General features: G+C 38.6%; 1 protein-coding gene across 27 annotated transcripts in view; it reads left to right on the top strand.

The window, feature by feature from the left end:
• The first annotated feature begins 598 nt into the window (after positions 1–598).
• The window catches only part of NEB (nebulin), a 113,838-nt gene continuing 96,590 nt past the window's right edge, over positions 599–17,846 (top strand). For all 27 annotated transcript variants that reach the window (XM_065751347.1, XM_065751351.1, XM_065751349.1 and 24 more), the window contains exons 1-22: positions 599–686; positions 1,963–2,028; positions 5,749–5,793; positions 8,207–8,425; positions 9,265–9,372; positions 10,119–10,223; positions 10,529–10,633; positions 10,730–10,834; positions 11,548–11,652; positions 11,969–12,073; positions 12,265–12,372; positions 13,136–13,252; positions 13,834–13,935; positions 14,016–14,123; positions 14,219–14,323; positions 14,891–14,989; positions 15,134–15,238; positions 15,315–15,422; positions 15,568–15,879; positions 15,995–16,201; positions 16,765–16,869; positions 17,202–17,309. In XM_065751347.1, the coding sequence (XP_065607419.1) occupies positions 1,996–2,028; positions 5,749–5,793; positions 8,207–8,425; positions 9,265–9,372; positions 10,119–10,223; positions 10,529–10,633; positions 10,730–10,834; positions 11,548–11,652; positions 11,969–12,073; positions 12,265–12,372; positions 13,136–13,252; positions 13,834–13,935; positions 14,016–14,123; positions 14,219–14,323; positions 14,891–14,989; positions 15,134–15,238; positions 15,315–15,422; positions 15,568–15,879; positions 15,995–16,201; positions 16,765–16,869; positions 17,202–17,309 (2,514 nt within the window). In that variant the 5' untranslated portion in view covers positions 599–686; positions 1,963–1,995. The remainder of the gene's footprint in view (positions 687–1,962; positions 2,029–5,748; positions 5,794–8,206; positions 8,426–9,264; positions 9,373–10,118; positions 10,224–10,528; positions 10,634–10,729; positions 10,835–11,547; positions 11,653–11,968; positions 12,074–12,264; positions 12,373–13,135; positions 13,253–13,833; positions 13,936–14,015; positions 14,124–14,218; positions 14,324–14,890; positions 14,990–15,133; positions 15,239–15,314; positions 15,423–15,567; positions 15,880–15,994; positions 16,202–16,764; positions 16,870–17,201; positions 17,310–17,846) is intronic.

The following is a 17,846-nucleotide window of genomic DNA, read 5'->3' as shown; positions in this document are numbered from 1 at the left end:
AGCATGTATTCTTAGTGTTTCTTCACCAGACATATTGCTTTTATTTACACATTCTTCTGCATGATTTCATCTCTTCCTTGCAGTAGTCATTTTTGACATGTTCCTAGATCCACTAATAAAATTACTGATATGTGATTTGCCTCTAATTAAATTGATAAAGCTCTTTACATATACTTAAGGTTGAAATTAAAGGCAGACTTAAAGTACAAATTTAATTTGAAGTCCAGACTCTTCTTTCCTTTCCCTGATGTTTACAGGTTCTTGAATTTGGATAGTTTTGATTCAGGTACAATGCAGGAAGTAAATCTTCTCTGTCAGTTCAAATTCATTATTCTGATAGGTTCTGGGAAAAAAAAAAAAACTGCATTAAATCCCCTTAAATTTGCCTCGGGATCCATTTCACAGAGACCTGCTGAATTTCAGTCAATCTGTGGTATGTTTTTGGTTTCCTCAGGAGCACAGAAGTGCCCAGCTCCCTTTTCTGTCATCTTGCTGAGAACAGGTGGCCTCCTTTGGGGTCACCAAGTATATTTAGGGCTGAAATTGGAGCAGACTGGAGCCAGATTGGCTGTGCTAGCCATACACGTCATCCGAGGTTGATGCACCAGGCTTGCTCTTGCCCAGCACTGCTCTAGAGGGAAGACTGGAGAGGCTTTGCTCCTAAGGATATTTACCAGATGTTGATGGTAAGAACATTTAATCACATTTGACTACTTCTTTTAGGATCTTGTCCTGTAGATGTTTCTTGATTCTGTTATGCCTTGCCCATGGGACTCAGATTTTCTGTCTGGCTGAGTGAGTGACTGGTTGGAAACTGCAGTGAGAGCAAAGGACCTGAAATTGTGTTTTGGAAGTGCAGCTGACAGTTGGAATAGTGACAGTTGTATAGAGAGGTTCCCTAAATGCAAGCCCCTACTGCTGTTAGATACTTGCACATAAACTTTGGCCTACTTTATCATAGGACAGGACAATGGACTGAGTTATCCTTCATTTGTTTAAACAGTTAATGCTCTGGTTTAATGCTTTCTTTTTTCATTTCTTTTTTGTAATTTTTCTCAACACACCAGGACTAAAAAGGGACAGTATTCCATGTTCCTATATTTAACCTGCATTACTAGACTTCTCTTGCCTCAGAAGGAATTGCTGTTTAGCCAGCTAAACAAAACCACCTCGTCATTTGGTAGTATTAGCTTACATGGCAAGTATCTTTGGACTCAGAACAGCTGTTCCAAAGCCTCATCCCCTCCCAGCATTAGAAACAGGGCTGTGTTCCTTGCTGGAAAATTATAACTGTGTCTCAAAGCAAAATAATTGTGTTAATTAATTAGTTTAGAGGTTTCTGACTGTAATCTGTACTCTGTAATCCAGCCAGTGAATGGATTTTTCATCTTTTCCAGGAATGAAGAAATAGAGAGAAAAAAGCCATGAGTTAAAAGAACCCAAAGCTTCTTCATAGACTAATGCTGAAAAAGCAAAATTGTCTCATTAACCTAAGGTTGCTTAAAATGTATATACAAGCTTTTTATACATCGTATTTTTACTTATGAATGGAGTAGAATATGCAGATAAAGCTCCCATTCAAAGTTGAGTTTTAATAGTACAACAACATTATATGAAATAGTGACAGAGAAAAGAAAAATCTTGATACATCTGTCATAATGTAAGAAATTAAATCATACTTCAAGAAATCTCTTTCTCTGATTTTTATTTTTCACTTTTAATTTTCACTGAAACTTAATCCAGTGGTTCCCCATTGTAATCTGAAACAAAGCAATGGTAGATCTCAACTTTAATTCTTTCTGTTGTTCAAGTTCTTCCCTTGATTAGCCAATAATACTGTAATAATCTCAGTGGTTACTAACTGTGACCATGCACTTTATGAACCTGACTGTTAGCTTTTAGTGGCACTTTCAGTCGTGGGCTAATACTGTATATTCACACTTTCATTTCCTGCATCACCAGTGAGCTGGGGAGAGACAGAAGAATACACTCAAAATGGAGGAGGAAGAGTATGAGGAAGTTGTAGAGGTAAGAAGAAAATCTGAGTGTAGAATTCATTGTTTTCTGCATCACGAATGAAAATATTAATTATTTCTCCAATACACTGCTCGGGAACACAAATGGTTTCTCATCGTGTGCTATTTGAAGATTACAGTATGATTAGATATCTATTAAATGGTTTGATAAGTAAAAGACAACAACAAAAATAATTGCTATCAGCAAAGCAAAATCTCTCTGGTTCCTGTCATGGTCTCTGTGTTTAAATAAGGATTGTAACACCCCTATCGCAAGGTTTTGTGCTTACTCTCCTGCATAATTATAGATGCAGGAGGCCACCTCTTTCCCCCTTGGCTTGCCCTCTGTCATCCAATCCATGGATGACTTTGGAAGCCACTCTCTGGCCTGGCCTCTGCCTCTTCCCAGTGCAGCTTTCTCCTATCAACATGTCAGCTGCCAAGATGGAGCTGCACCTACACCTGCAGATGTCTGTGCAACTGTGTCAGGCATTAATTAGCTGATTGGGCATTTAAGCTGACAGTTTTATGACTAATTATTTAGTCTCAGTGACTTCATTAAAGGAATTCCCAAGAACTAGGGAAACTATAGCTTTCTGTGCCACTGGAATAATGAATTTGCTATTAAAAGAGTATATTACATTAACAAAGGCTTGTTACTTTATTATTACTACAAAATGAAATTTACTATTACAAAATGCTTAAGTGGTTGTAACAAACTGTTCAGCACTTGTTTGAGGAAAAAATAAATAAATAAGATATTGCAAACAGCCATCCCACAGCTCATACCTCCACACCAAACTCACAGGATTGCTGGAGTCAGGTAGTGTTACAGCACTGGGTTCTGGCTGCCAACTTCCAGAACTTCCAATAATGAATTAAGTCATACATTTTACCAGCTGAACGTGTGCTGGGAATCAAGCATTACTGCTCATAAAGTCCATTTTAACACACACTGCACAGCCCAGTCAAAAAGACAGCATTGTTGTTCTTCATTACGAGGTTTCTTGTGATGGACTTGATGCTTCCTGACTATTATGTGATCTCTGACAAAATATCTACTTATTTCTGCCAAGGTTTGTCTGTCAGTGCCAGAATTACAGAAGGTTGGGCTATATGTCTATACAGGCCTGCTTCATTCTTCATTATTATTTTTTGTTTCCAACAACTGTCTTCCTGTAAGCAGGTCCTTGGACGCACCAACTCTGTGCTGCCATGGTGAGGTGTTATAGGAAACAAGGATGAGAATGCCTGCTGCAATTTTCAGGCAGCTTAATCATTTGCAAAGTTGTGTTTGTTTTAAATAAGGGCGATTTAAAAAAAATGTAAGTGCTCTATCAGAAATTTGTCTTCTGAAAGGATATCGCTGGGGAATAAGAGATGACATGGAGGTTTTTTATGCCTGCTTTTTCTTCTCTGGAGCTGTTCATTTGCGCTGAGCGTTGCAGCCATTTGTGAGGCACTGAGCAGTGAACGATGCTGACCTGCTACAGCTGCATAGCGCTCAGCATGCACAAGTTACCTCAAAACAGCTGAACGAGAGGTGAAATCACAAACACGGGCCAGTTATGAGAGCCTACTGTGAAAAAGGGTTCACGTTTTAATCAGATCATTTCAGGGACCGATTCCAGGGCAGCTGCGGCACGTGACCTTGAGCAAATCCACGCAGAGGAGCTTCCCAAAGCTAACGTTTTACATTCAACATCGCTACCTGCAGGCAACCTCTCTGCTGCCTCGGAATGCACCTTCAAGTGTTTTTGCGTTAGCGAGGCAGCGCGGCACACCGACCCCAGCCCGCCCCCCTCAGGAGCGGCCATGAGCGGATGCACCCGTGTGGCGACACAGGGCGGCCGCCATGTTGTCTGGGGCGGCAGCCATGGAAGCCCGTCTTAAACGGTTCCCCCTCTCCGCGAGGAAGCTGCTCGGCAGAAGGAGGAAGGCCGCTGCTTCACCTGCAGCTCTGCTTCAGAGCTCTGCCTTCGTCAGGCAGCTGGAGAAAGCCGCGCAGCTGGCTGTAAATCGTCCCAGTGTCTGCTGGAAGGCAGTGTGGCTGTGAGCAGCAATCCTGGAGATCTGGAGTGTGCTGAAGATGAGTTTTATCCGTGCATCTCAGGGAGCTGCTCTGCTGAACACACCACTCAGGCGGGAAGGAATGGGTGGAAGGTGCAAGGGTTGATGGTGGCCTGGGCTGCTGAAACCACAAGACTGTGGTGCTGAGGATTTGAGAGAGGCAAGCAAGGAAAACAGAGTTACAGTCATTTATTTCAGGACAGATTAGAGCCTGTTCAGAGCCCTGCTTGAGAAGATCTGAGAAAATTGCAGGAGAGCTGGGTAGTCCCCTAGGGTAATTTCCTCAGAGCAAAAGGACTGTTCATTCCAGTGTGCAGAAATGAAGGCTGATATGGAGGAACAACAGCTCCTGACTGAGTTCGGACACAAAGGACTACAAAAGGTGGGAATGGGAGAGCTGTGGGACCTATACTCCCCAAGTATACAAACATAGACTGGGAAGAATATAGAGATGTACGATGCTATGAACTGCGTTCCTGCATGCACGGGCAAAGCAACATAGGATGTGCAGAGCAGCACATTTAGTGTTATCATTAGCAGCAAGAGGGGAGCTGAGTGTGTGGCTGTAGTTTCAGTGGTCAGAGAACCTCAGCGTATTGCTCGTAAAGGGTTTTTTTTGTTTTGTTTTTGCATCAATTTTCTAAGCTTTAACCCGTGGTCCTTCAGGTCTCTGATTCCTAGCAGAGATGTGTAAGTGATGTAGTATCTACAGCAGAGGAAGACAGTTGGGGATGACTTACCCCACTGGGGTGTATATGATTGCTGGGGACCAGAGGGAGTGGATCGGGGTGCTGAGGGATCTGGCTGATGTCAACAAAAGGCTACTGTCTACATTTTCTGCAGAAGTTCATAGTGTTGTGGGGAAGTTCCTGATGACTGGAAAAACCCTTGTTAGGCCCATCTTCAGGAAAGGCAAGAAAGAGCATAAACGGCAAGCCAATTTGAATCCTTTAGAAGGCTATGGAGAAAATCACCTTAGTAGTGTTTAAAAATGGCTTCTACGGTGGCTGTTGATTAAGAAAGAGCTGCAAACGATCTGTACCTTGACTACAGAAGGAGTGCTGAAGCAGACTCCCATAATCTCACTAAATTGATGAGGGATGGGCTTGAAAAGAAGAGGATAAAGTATGTGGAAGACTGGCGGACTGCAGAACTCTGAATTCTCATCAGTGAAAGGAAGTCTAGCTGGCAACCAGTAAGGGCTGAGGTCCTTCCAGGATCAGTAGAGATCTGTGTCTGCGGGTAGGAGCGACTCGGTAGGCAGCCTTGGAGAGAGAATTGTCTTGCAGTCCTCTTGGCATATTGACAGACATCTGGGAAGTCCTGTCCTTTTGAATGCTTTCTTTCAGTGTGGTCATCATTGTCTTCTTTCTTACGGATCATTAGATAATGGTCCTGCATTAATTACTTCGGAGGAAGATCAACTAAGGAACATAAAGGAAAAAATCAAATCATTAATGCAAAAAAAACAAAACAACAACAACAACAAAAAAAACAACAACAAAAAACAGATCTTAAGGACTTGGTAATGTCTTTATGAACTACAAGTCTCGTTTCTCCAGAGGTGTGCTTTTAAAACAATCTCTTAGAGAAGAGAGAGATCACTTTACTATTCTGTATGATCTGTCCTAACAATGATTTCTTTTTCTCCTTTCTTTAATAGTACTACATTGAGGAGACAATTGTTGAGGAGGGTGAACCATATGAGGTAAAGGTTCCTGTGAAGTTGAATGTGACTGATATATGCATTAATTACATGATACATGTAATTAATGTGTAATACTAAACTAGTGGCCTTTTGCGTTCCGAGGATCAGTTTTCCATAGTAAGCACATTGGTATCAGTGAACAATTGCTTTTAATATATTTTATTAACTCTTCAAGACCCTGCTGTGGGCTGACCAAGAGGACCTCTAGCCTTTTTTGAGAGTCTGTCCCATCTGTTTTCTGGATTTGGGATGCATTTGGGATTCAGCCTGGATATGCACTACTGTTTGGCACTGTTTTCCATCAGAAGGAGCTGAGGATGTGTGTGACAGAGAAGGACTATGCCTATGTCTTTCCTGCTCTGTCTTGCTGATGCTCTTCCCTTTGCTGCTGCAAAGGAGCTGACAGAATGAGGCAGCAGGTTATGTTATTAACAAGAAAGACAGGGAGGAAGATTATTTAGGTAACATATTGACAAAGTCTGATTATTAGTGCTAAAGATGGATGTGATTGAAGATGTGAATTTGACTAGATGCGTATGTACCAGTAACAGGGGAATACTGCATTCTGTGTAACTTGTTAGGAAAGGAAGCATATAAATATTCTGCATGAAACTAGTCATGTCACTGAGCAAATGCTTGAGTTACCAAGGAGTTATTACCATAATTTGAGACCCTATTGATAGTATAGATATAAGGAACATTTTGCTACTGTGAAATATTCTTTATGGCATAGGCTTATGATGAAATGTAAGCTTGGCAGTTCCTTCCAAACAAAGGGTCTGGTCCCAGAGTCTTACTGTAGTTTTAGTTTATTAAAATATAATATGATTGATGCTATTTGAGCAAATAATTGAAGGCTAGGCTTTTGAAGAAAGCCTGTCCTGGTATTTTTAACTGCTGCATCCATCAGGTGCTTTAACATCTGTAGCCAGACTGGATTTAAAGGGAGCGATAGCAGGACTATTTCTGTGTCAGATTTTGAAAGCAGTATTGTGAAGAATTACACATGAGGATGGATGTCTTTTTAGCTAATGTGGTTGGATCCATTTCCATCAGCTGTAAGTGGCATTAGCATCACATGGGCCTATGAGTTATATGAAAATAGAAGAAAGGGTGTTTTTTCTTTTCATGTAACACTGTACTTTCAGAATGAAGGCTCTCCAGCTTTAGGAATATGTTACAATTTTTCAAGAAAGTGTGTAGCTTCACTACTTTGTTCTAAACCTAACATCAAGTAATGCTTTTCCAAGTCTTGCCTAGACAGGTTTGAAACTCTGCAGTGCTTTCAGTGCCAAAACCTTAAATGAACACTTGCTCATTGGAAACGAGTTGTGAGAGATTAATCTGTTGTGGTGCAGAAGTAACTATTAACATCCTGATGCGTCATTAGTGAAGTGTAATTAATGTTCACATAATAAACAACCTTTATGTAATTTAAGTTTTGTGGATTTGCCAAGTTAATATTTAATGCTTGGTGTATTTTCTAGTCTACCTCATACTAATGTAAGTAACTATTGGAGATGTGACCATCGTGCATTCCATTTTAAAGCCTTTGTTTTATTTAAGCTAATTGATGATGAAATAAAGCTTGGTACTTTGTTATTCAGATAATTTTAGAGCACACTTTTCAGCTGTAATAATTATTTTAACATGCTTTGGATTAGAGTCTTAGTATTAAAATCACTGCTTACAGCATGAATATGTTGTTAAAAAAGTGTATAAATGATTTGTATTAATTATGGTCTTCTTTCCAGTGGATGCTTGATCAAATGAACGTATATATGTCTCAACTGTATCTTTGCCATGGTTATGATCTGCCTATGAAAATGTATGAAGATGTATGTTAGTAGGACAGGTGGATGGATTCTAGGCATTTGTTCAGTCAGTTGGTGCAACATTGACTTGCTGCAGGATCTCAGAGACTTGGGATGTGCTGTGTCCATTCCTTTCCTTACACAGTGAGAAGATAATCCTTTTGAATGGCTCTGTGCACCTCTGAGCTGCTTTCTCAGTTTTCAGTGTCGTCGTTGGGAAGCCTGGCTCTGATGTCTGCATCTTCAGCACTTGAGAGCACTTGCACACTTCGATTTTAGCGTGCTCACATCTGAGACCACCTCATGCCACTGGACATTATGTATATGGAACACAGCCCCCACTCTTCCTGCTCCTTTGAAGAAGAATTGTATCAGTTTGATGCAAAAATCAGCCAGTTTTATTTCTTCCTTTTTTTTCAGCTTGGGTGATGTATAGTAGGCATTGCTGGTAATCCCAGTATGAAGTGTCACTTTTTCTACACCGTAGGTGGTTCAGGGATAAATACTGAGCATCTTTCTGTATCAGAGGAAGGGAAAAAAGCATGCAATGAAACAGTGGTTTATAATTAAAAGGCATTTATCTTTTTGTCCATTCCCAGGTGGTCACTGAGATCACTGAGACTACTAGCACAGAAGTCACAGGTCCTACAACCATCACCCGTACGGTTGAGTATGAAAAACCTTCTGGTGAGGTTGGAAAACCTTCTGATGCAGCAACTCCAGTCAGAAAGAAGATAATACGGACAAAAGTGGACACTTCTAAGTTTTTGACACCTTATCTCCTACACAGTAATAAAATGAAGGACCTGTTCAGTGAGGTGAATTATCCCATGTCCTTCATTTGTTTAGAAACACCAATTTTGAAAGCATCTGATGGGTGGTGTTGTGATCCTTTATGCTATCATTTTGACTTCTTCATTTCATGATGTGTATTAGTACTGTTTGCTTAAAGTAGGAGGTTTCCTCCTTTCAATTAGATGATTTCTTGCCTGTTTCTTGCTTAGCTGCATCAAGTAATCGTTAGACACAAAAAGCTTGAGGCAGATGTCTGAAGATTTATCTTAGATAGCAAAGGAGACCTATTAACTGACATCTGTCTTGGGTACTTAAGTAAGGAAGGTGCAGGGGCTAATATTTATTGAATAGTGATCCTCAATATTTTTTACAGTATTATGTTTCTCTATCCCCCTGTATGTAAGAAATGTTTTATGCCCAGTATGTGGGAACAATCACCTACACCAAATTCCTGGTATAGTATATCCAATTCCAGTATTACTGTCCATTTAACTGTGTTTTTAAAGATGGGAAAGAACTGTGCTGCACAGTTTTGGTTGTTTTTTTTTTCATTATCTTTGGTCACTGAAACAAGTAATTAAATGTATCAGTGCGATACCTGTAATGCAAATGAACTCAGAGGAGATATAAAGCAGGCTGAAGGTAGAAATGGATTTTTTTCTGCTGTGACAGATAGAAGAAGGTCAGTTGGTTAAGATAAGCAGAACTGTGCAAATATATTTGTGTAATGGCAGCTTGTATTATTCAGTGGTGTGCCCCAAACTCCTATACTGAACAGATGAATACATCAAAAATCACTGTTTACACTTCTGCCAGAGCTTTAGGGTATGTCTTAATCATATTTGTCATTATTTTCTTTCAGAACAAGTACAAAGAAAAATTTAGAAAAGAAAGAGGAAAGCCATATGCTTCCACGATTGATACCCCAGAAATACGGAGAATCAAGAAAGTGCAAGACCAGCTCAGTGAGGTAGATATCAAATGTCTCTCTGTCTGCAGTTCCAGTTTCCCTTTCAACAGTAAACCTCATGATCTGAGTCTTAATCCTTCGTGCAGTAAGTAGGGAGAATTGAGTCTCTGGGAATAGGAACTCCCAAAGCTGAGTGGGGACATCCCTAACCAGGGTTCAGGAGATGAGTATCCATTCAGTTTTGTTCAACACCTGGCTTAGGATGTATTGAGGAACTTGGTGCAGCAGTCCATGTGCTGGAGCTGACCAAGCCTGCTGTCAAGCTGGGAATGGTATAGCAGCATTAGGATGATTTTGTGCTGAGCCTACTGGTTTGCCATGGCAGTGTGGCTGCTGAATAGCTTTTGGGACTGCAGATAGTGTATGGTCTATGGTAATGGACTGTGAAATTAAGAGATACTGCATAGCTTGGGGATTTCTACCTCATTATAGAGAGCAGAAGCACTCTTAGGAAGAGATCAGATTATAAGATTACAACCTCTAGCTTGGACTCACAGCTCTTGATGGTGACTCAAAGCTGCATTTCTCTTTCAGTTAATTCACAAGATAGTTTGTTTCTGTAGGTATTATTTCTAAGCAACAGCTACTCCATGGTAAACGTTAATCATACACCTAAATGCTTTACTGAATATGGATCTTGCATGTTTGCATTATCAAGTCAAAATTTCAGTATTCTGCTTTAAAAAAAAAACAACTTGTCAGCAATTGCTATAAGTACAAATGTGGTTTGGTGTGCCCTGATCTAGGTGAAATACCGCATGGCTGGGGAAGCTGCTCGAACTATTTGCCACGTTGATGAAAAGGCCAGGGATATAGAACATGCAAAGAAAGTATCACAGCAAGTGAGCAAGGTGAGTTCTGGCTTACCAGAAGGCTTGTGAATGTGAATGGATAGTGAAGTTACTGATAAAATTAAGGTTTTCAGCTCAGGGCACTAAAGCAGTGTCTACGGAACAATTTAGAAGCATAGGGGAGAAGACCAGATAAGTTGATGAAGGCAAGTATAAGTATTTTAAATGCTTCCAGTTCATATCTTTAAATGTCACTATCATGATATGTTTGCTTTGTAAGAGATATTTCCATCAGGCTGTTCATTAACTAATGTCAATACTTCTTCTAACAAGAGAGTAATCAACCTGCTGATCTCTCTGTCCAGGTGTTATATAAACAGAACTGGGAGGAGAATAAGGACAAGTACTTGCTTCCCCCTGATGCCCCAGAGCTTGTAAATGCAATAAAAAATACAGCAATGTTCAGCAAGGTAAGAAGAATCACCAGGTTAGTCAGCTGAAGTTTAAGAAGCATTCTGGGACAAAGCTGAATTCATTCTGTATCCTGTCATTTTTCTGTTTTTAAGAAACTCTATACAGAAGACTGGGAAGGAGACAAAACATTGTTCTATCCATACAATGACAGTCCAGAGCTCAGGAGGGTAGCACAGGCTCAAAAAGCTCTGAGTGATGTAAGTATCAGTGCCTGGTTGAAAGTTGGATCCTGCTACATTGTGACTTGGTAGGCTTCTTGGTGGACTTTGTAGCAGAGCAGGAGATAAATATGCCTAGATATGCGCAGGCAGCTCTGAGAGCAGTGCTCTTTCAGTAGAAAAGTATCCACTATTAGAGTATATACTGGCATTTTAATGTTGGATTATCAGTGAAAGAAATAATTTAAGATCTCAGATAACTGGTGAGACCTCAAATTTCTCTCAAAGTGTGTTGAGAAACTCTCAGGGTTGGCTGTAAGCCCAGTAACCCAGTTTGTTGGGCCTTGTGAAGGATCTGCATATCTATGTAACTGCGTCAGGAAAACTCAGTAGTTCATGAGCTATGCTCAGCCATCCTATTTGCTGATAATGAACACAAAAACCAGACAGACACAGAACTCTTCAACTAAGTATTTCAGCTGTGAAGGTTTCACATTTCATTTTACACAAACAGTAGGGTAGTGCACTTGAAAACTTTACTAATTTTTCTTTTATTTTTTTTTCTTGAATGTCTCTTCCAAGGAGACTTCTCCATAATCCCCCAGAATGCATTGATTGAAAGAGATTATAGTTCAGTGTCTGTGCACAGATCTACTTTTCTTACTGGTGTTGTTAGCAGAGTTAAGGTTAAATATTGTGTTACTGCGTAAGTGGGCAGATACTATAAACATTTACTGCTTTTGTATTTCCAGATTGTCTACAAAAAAGGGCACGATGAACGAAAATCTAAATATACTTCTCTGCCAGATCCACCTGATGTGGAACAAGCCAAGAAAGTGACGAGACAGCTGAGTGATGTGAGTAGAACGCAGTGAGAAAATGCAACTCAACTGTAGGACCTTGTTAGTGACATCCCACAGAGAGTATTGCTTGTTAAGTCTTTTGGAAGAGATGATTTAATGTCTATATCCTTTTTGGTCAAGCAGCTTACAAAATAAATGAAAAATGAATGATAAGCTGAAGTCATACTTGAAGTGATTTTGGCAATAACTGATAAAGTGGTTATAATGCAGATGTAAAGTAGGAAGCATCTTTAAGAAGACTTTTAAAGGGAAATCTGTCGAGTGGAAATTGAACTGGAGATTAAGTATTATTATTTTTATTTCATTGCAGGTTATTTATCATGAAGACTATAAAAACAAGATCAAAGGCAAGTGGAGTCAAACTCCATGCTATGATGTTGCAATCGCAAAAATGAATGCAGAAAATATAAGTATGGTAAGTAAATTCTTCAGAGAATCTTGAACAGCTTTGTTTTCTGTGTATGCCTATGTGGCAAATACTGATTAAATTTTCCTACTTTGCTTGCTGTCTTTATCTTTTATTTATTTAAGCTACATCATGGATGGCTGATTCATAGTGCACCTGCATTTGATACATTGATTTCTATTTTGCTCTGTTCTTAACAGAAAAAGTACCAGGAAGACTTTGAAAATGTGAAAGACCAAATCTACTTTATGCAGACTGAAACTCCAGAATATGAAGCTAATAAGCGAGTTTCAGATAATGTCAGTAAGGTATGTTGTTGTAGCAGCTCCCCCTTAGGTGGCTTGGGTGTAGTTCTGAAGTCAGGACAGTTTGTGCTGAAGCTGTTCTGTCAGATGTCAAAAGTATTTTCTTCTATGCAGAAGGTGTGTTCTTCTGTCCCTGCCACCTCAAAGCTTTCAGTGATTCCTACCCATGCTTATGATCCTCTGCAGTATTACCCATGAAGTAGAATATTTTCTTTCACAGAGATGGAATTTGCTTTGATTTACTCTTACTATACTATGCCATATGGTTTTAGTTGGAATAAATCAATACTGTTAACCAAGACCAGCATAACCTAACTGAATCTGGCTTCATATTGTCATAGTTATTCATCCTTTCTCAGTGTATCTCAGCGATGTTACACAGGCACATCTTTTTGTTACAGATGCTGAATTTATTTGGCTTTTGCAGTTTCTATAACAGTATTTGCATCAGCAAGGACAAAGATAATCTTAGAATAGCCACATTCTTAAAGTTAATTATGTAATATGTCAACTGATAGTTAAAAAGACAGAATGCTTGGCAAGGTGCTTTGAGGTCAGAACATCTACTTAATAGCTATCAATTATCTTGCAACCCTGCCTCCCACCTTGTGATCTGAGTGCTTCTCATGATCCTTTGCCTTTATGAATCATGAGTTAAAAACAGAGGGAGAACTTTCTGAAAATTTCAAGACAATAGAAGTTAGTGAGTGTTTGGCTTTTAATATTGATTTTAAAACTTCATTATTTTTGTTTTTATTTTTGAAAGATAAAATACAGAGCAGACTATGAGAAGAACAAAGCTGTTGCAGATTATAATGTGCTTCCTGCTACGGAGAACCCGTTGCTGAGGCAATTAAAAACTGCAGGAAATGTACTGAGTGATGTAAGTATTATTAAAATATAGCAGCACAGTTTTCAGTCGTGTACAGTAAATCAAAAATTGAACTCCTTATTTCCTGACTCTCCACTGAGTTCCTCAGTTTTTTTAGTTCTATAAACCTAGTGTTTTCCAAGAGATGCTCCCGAACATAATAGTATAGGCATAAGGAGTTATTTCCCCACAGCTCAGTGTAATGTGTTATGGGGATAGCTAATGATTGTGTAGTTCATTTATATTCCTGTGAAAAATGCATCACAAGATGGCAGTCCTTCCTTAATGCGTAGGAATTTCAACTGATGTCTGCAGTGATAAGAGATGCTCTTCCTGGTATTCATACATACTGTCTTTTTGATAACCACTTCAAGAATGTACTGGCGTTGGTGATTTTTCTCTTGATGTGTTTATCTCTTGGGAAGGACATATAATTTTTGAACGTCTGATGCTGAAAAATATAAAGAGTCAAAACTTCATGTATTTCCTAACAATTCTAGGAGCCACTAAAAAATAATCACCGTTCTAATTTATATTGTATTGTGTGTTTCAGTGCAATCTACTTTATTACACAACGTTATTTTCTTTTGCAGAAATTATACAAAGAAGCCTATGAGCAATCAAAAGGAACAAGCATGAACTACTGTGAAACACCAAAGTTCCAGATTGATAATGTTCTGAAGAATTTCAGTGACGTACGTATTTGTGAGTTCATATCTTTCCATTCTGACACACTTGATTGCTTTTCTTTATCAACTCGTGATTATTTTTCCAGGTGAAATACAAAGATGCTTATCAAAAGAATATTTTGGGACACTATTTGGGCAGTTTTGAGGACCCACATCAGATACACTGTATGAAAGTCGAAGCTATGAAGAGTGATGTAAGTGTGGCAGTCATTCTGCTCTCACCATCGTGTTTTATTCTGGAGAAAGCTCCATTATGTTTTCTTATGGAATGTTGATTTTGTTTCCCTAGAAAAATTACAAAGCTGATTATGAGGAGGACAAGACAAAATGCTTCTTCCCTCAGACCATAACTCAAGAATATGAAGCTATTAAGAAGTTAGAGCAGTGTAAAGATGTAAGTATAGGACAGTAGTGGTTATCAAATAGACAGTTAAATGCAGAGCATTTGCTCAGAGGTGTCTGAAAATTTAGAGAGAGACTGCTGTTAATTTTAAGTTTTGAATGTGGCTTTCTTAGTGTGACTTTTAAAAGACACGCTCACCTTTATTGTAGAAGCCTTTTGTGACATCTAGTGATCAGGAGAGTTATAACACCATCTAACAAATGAAGCCATAAATTAGAATAGCAACAAAATGAAAAATGACCCTCAAGCATCTACCTGCTTAAGACAGCATATTAAAATACGTATTTATGTGTAATATTTTATATGGTATATAACTTATTGTCTATTATATTTATATACATTTAAAATATTTTGTGTTTATACTTTTAAAATGCTTTAAAAGTTTATTTGGACTCTCATAGTGTTAAAAAGCAATATGAAAATCATTGTACAGGACAGTGCTTATCTGCACCACATAGTTGCTGGCTGTCCCGAGTAATGCTACCTCACTATGTCTTATTTAATAAAAAGATGTGCTTATTTACCTTTACTATGAATATATTTATTCTTTTTCCATAGCACACCTACAAAAAGCATCCTGATCAAATCAAATTTACTCAAGTGACTGACTCTCCAGTCCAGAAGCAAGCAGAGATCAATAGCAAGCAGCTGAGTGATGTAAGTAAACGTACCAAATGTGTCACTATACTCTTGAGGCTGTGAATTTCTACACTGAGACTGCTTTCCAATTTTAAGACGATTCCTAGAAGATCTACTATCTAAGAACATTATTCTATTAAACTTCTTTGTATTTCTTTGCAGATACTGTATAAATCCAAGGGTGAAGAAATCATTCACAAGTACCACCTCCCACCAGATGTGCCTCAGTTTATCCAGGCTAAAGTTAATGCCTACAATATTAGCGATGTAAGTATATATTCCAGAGCTCCTTATTCAAGTTTCTCTTAGAAGCTGTTCATTAAAAATTGACTTTTTCTTCCAGAACTATTACAAAGTGGGATTGGAAGAATTAAAATCCAGAGGGTATGATCTAAAACCTGATGCTATTCCTATTCAAGTTGCCAAGGCTGCTAGGCAAGCTGCCAGTGATGTAAGTGTAATTCTCTTTTAAGAAACAGTCTAATTCAGAAGATTTTACTTAAACAATGTTTGCTATTATGCTTTTAAATTACTTTTGCTAAGTTGCTATGCTGTACTTGTGATGATGTTCTCTGCGTTCTGTTGTATTCTAACAGGTTAACTACAAAAAAGCCTATGAACTTTCCAAGGGTAAACTTGTTGGCTTTCAGAGCCTCGAAGATGATCCCAAACTAGTTCACTACATGAAAGTAGCCAAGATGCAGTCTGAGCGAGAGTACAAAAAAGATTACGAGAAAACAAAAACTAAGTACAACACTCCACTGGATATGGTCAATGTTGTTGGTGCCAAGAAGGCTCAAGAGATTGCCAGCAATACTAATTACAAGAACCTCCTGCATCACTATACTTACTTACCAGACGCCATGAATGTGGAGCTGACCAAAAACATGATGGAGATTCAGAGTGATGTAAGTAAAACCTCATGTGAACAGCATTTCACATGAAAGCTTTGAAGCCTCAGGAGAGGCCCCAAATTGTTTTTTCACCTTCCTGAAGTTTTGAATGTTGTTTTCACTTTATTAGAATGCATATAAAGCAGATTATAACAACTGGATGAAAGGCACTGGTTGGATCCCCATTGGCTCACTAGAAGTAGAAAATGCTAAAAAAGCTGGAGATGCCTTGAATGAAAAGAAGTATCGTCAGCATCCAGACACCATTAAATTTACAAGTGTGGTGGACTCTCCAGTAATGGTCCAAGCAAAACAGAATACAGTTCAACTGAATGAAGTAAGTAGAGAAAGATCAAGGTCTTATAGTTCAGTAGAGATGTATCTCTACTGAGGGATTGAACGTTGTTTTTAAGATTGTTTTAAGTACTACTGGCCTGAAAGAGTATTTATGCATTGTCCTTGTTTTGTTCTCTGATTTTTGACCAAATAATTTCTCAGTATGAGACTGTCAAGCTCTGTGAAGTTCGTGCAGCTTTTCCAGTTCACATTACCCGAGTCTATCCATTAAAATTTTAAGTATATTTGAAATAATGCAAGATTTTCAGGTTGTTAGTGATGTTTTCCCATCTCCAGTAATGAACGAGTTACAGAATGTCTTACGAATCCCAATATGTGTATTAATGTTCTTTAGGTTTTCTGAGTAAAGACTGCGCAGAGCATTTAGGGCTTGTTTCTTCCATCAGTAAGATCAGTAATTCTTTATGAAAAGTGGAGTCTCAGTTGTTATAAGTGGCAACATACATTTGCAAAAATCAAACCTACATCCTCAGTTAATTCACTGTAACTGGTGCTACTTGTACAAGGAGAGAAGAATTTATTGATGTATTATATCCTTTACAGAAACTCTACAGATCTTCTGGAGAAGAAGTTAAACATAAATACACTCTTCCCCCAGATGTCCCACAGTTTATCCAGGCTAGATACAATGCTGCAAATGTCAGTGATGTAAGTGATTTCTTTATAATGTTTTACACATTGTTCATGATTTTTTTTAGTGTGTGATGCTCGTATTGCAGATGAGCAGTTCTTCATCATCAACTTGTATCACTGTAATTTTTCCTTCTTGGCATCATTTGAATTTCCAAGCAAATCCAGCTTTACATGTAGTCATGTAATTTGTTTAGTTAATTCATTAGTGTTTTATTACTTCTTTATTAATTAAACTAAAGGAAGGATCTTATAGTAAAGATTTTCCAGGAGCTTTGATGTGGCTTTTATGTGCTCGTAATTCATGTGAATGTTAGGTTCTCTAGAATAATACAGATTTTCTTTTGCAGGCCTATTATAAACAGGACTACCATGATCTAATAGCGAAAGGGAACAACGTGTCACTTGATGCTATTCCAATTGCTCGAGCAAAAGCTTCAAGAAACATTGCTAGTGATGTAAGTATCTACTGCAGGTATACTTGTTTTAGGCATTCAGTAGAAACGTCAGCTGCTCCAGGTCATGTGGTAGGCTGCAATCATGGCATGAATCTCACTAGAGTCACTCATGTGAGAATGACAGTCTTTCCCTAAATGTTGTTTTGTGTAAAAACCTCTTTTATTCTGATCACGTGCGCTTTAGATAAGCAACTGCTACCACACTGTGTTTCTTAAACCACTCTTCACAGGAGAATTTAAATCAGTAGCTCTTGCAACTATTTGGTGACAAGTTTTCAGTGCATTAGCTATGATAGCATCTGCTTAGACTGCGAGTCAGCAGATGCTGAGGTAGTTCTCAGTTAAGTGGATGAGTATGGCTTATAAGTGAGTTGAAGGCCACATAGTGCAAATTGCTTCAAGTCGATTATGATTCAGTGGTTTCAGAAAAGTAGAGAAAGTTTTTCAGTTGTACTCTTTTTGCTATTGCTCTCAAATGAGAGAGATGGATTGTCTCAGTTGTTTTAATATTTTTCATACACCTCTCAGCACAGTAAT

Source organism: Cyrtonyx montezumae, unplaced genomic scaffold, assembly GCF_038088225.1.
Source record: "Cyrtonyx montezumae isolate F1298 unplaced genomic scaffold, pur_monq_1.0 scaffold_7, whole genome shotgun sequence".
Lineage (NCBI taxonomy): Eukaryota > Metazoa > Chordata > Aves > Galliformes > Odontophoridae > Cyrtonyx > Cyrtonyx montezumae.
The sequence above is the reverse complement of the archived record's forward strand: the minus strand, read 5'-3'. Positions and strand labels throughout refer to the sequence as shown.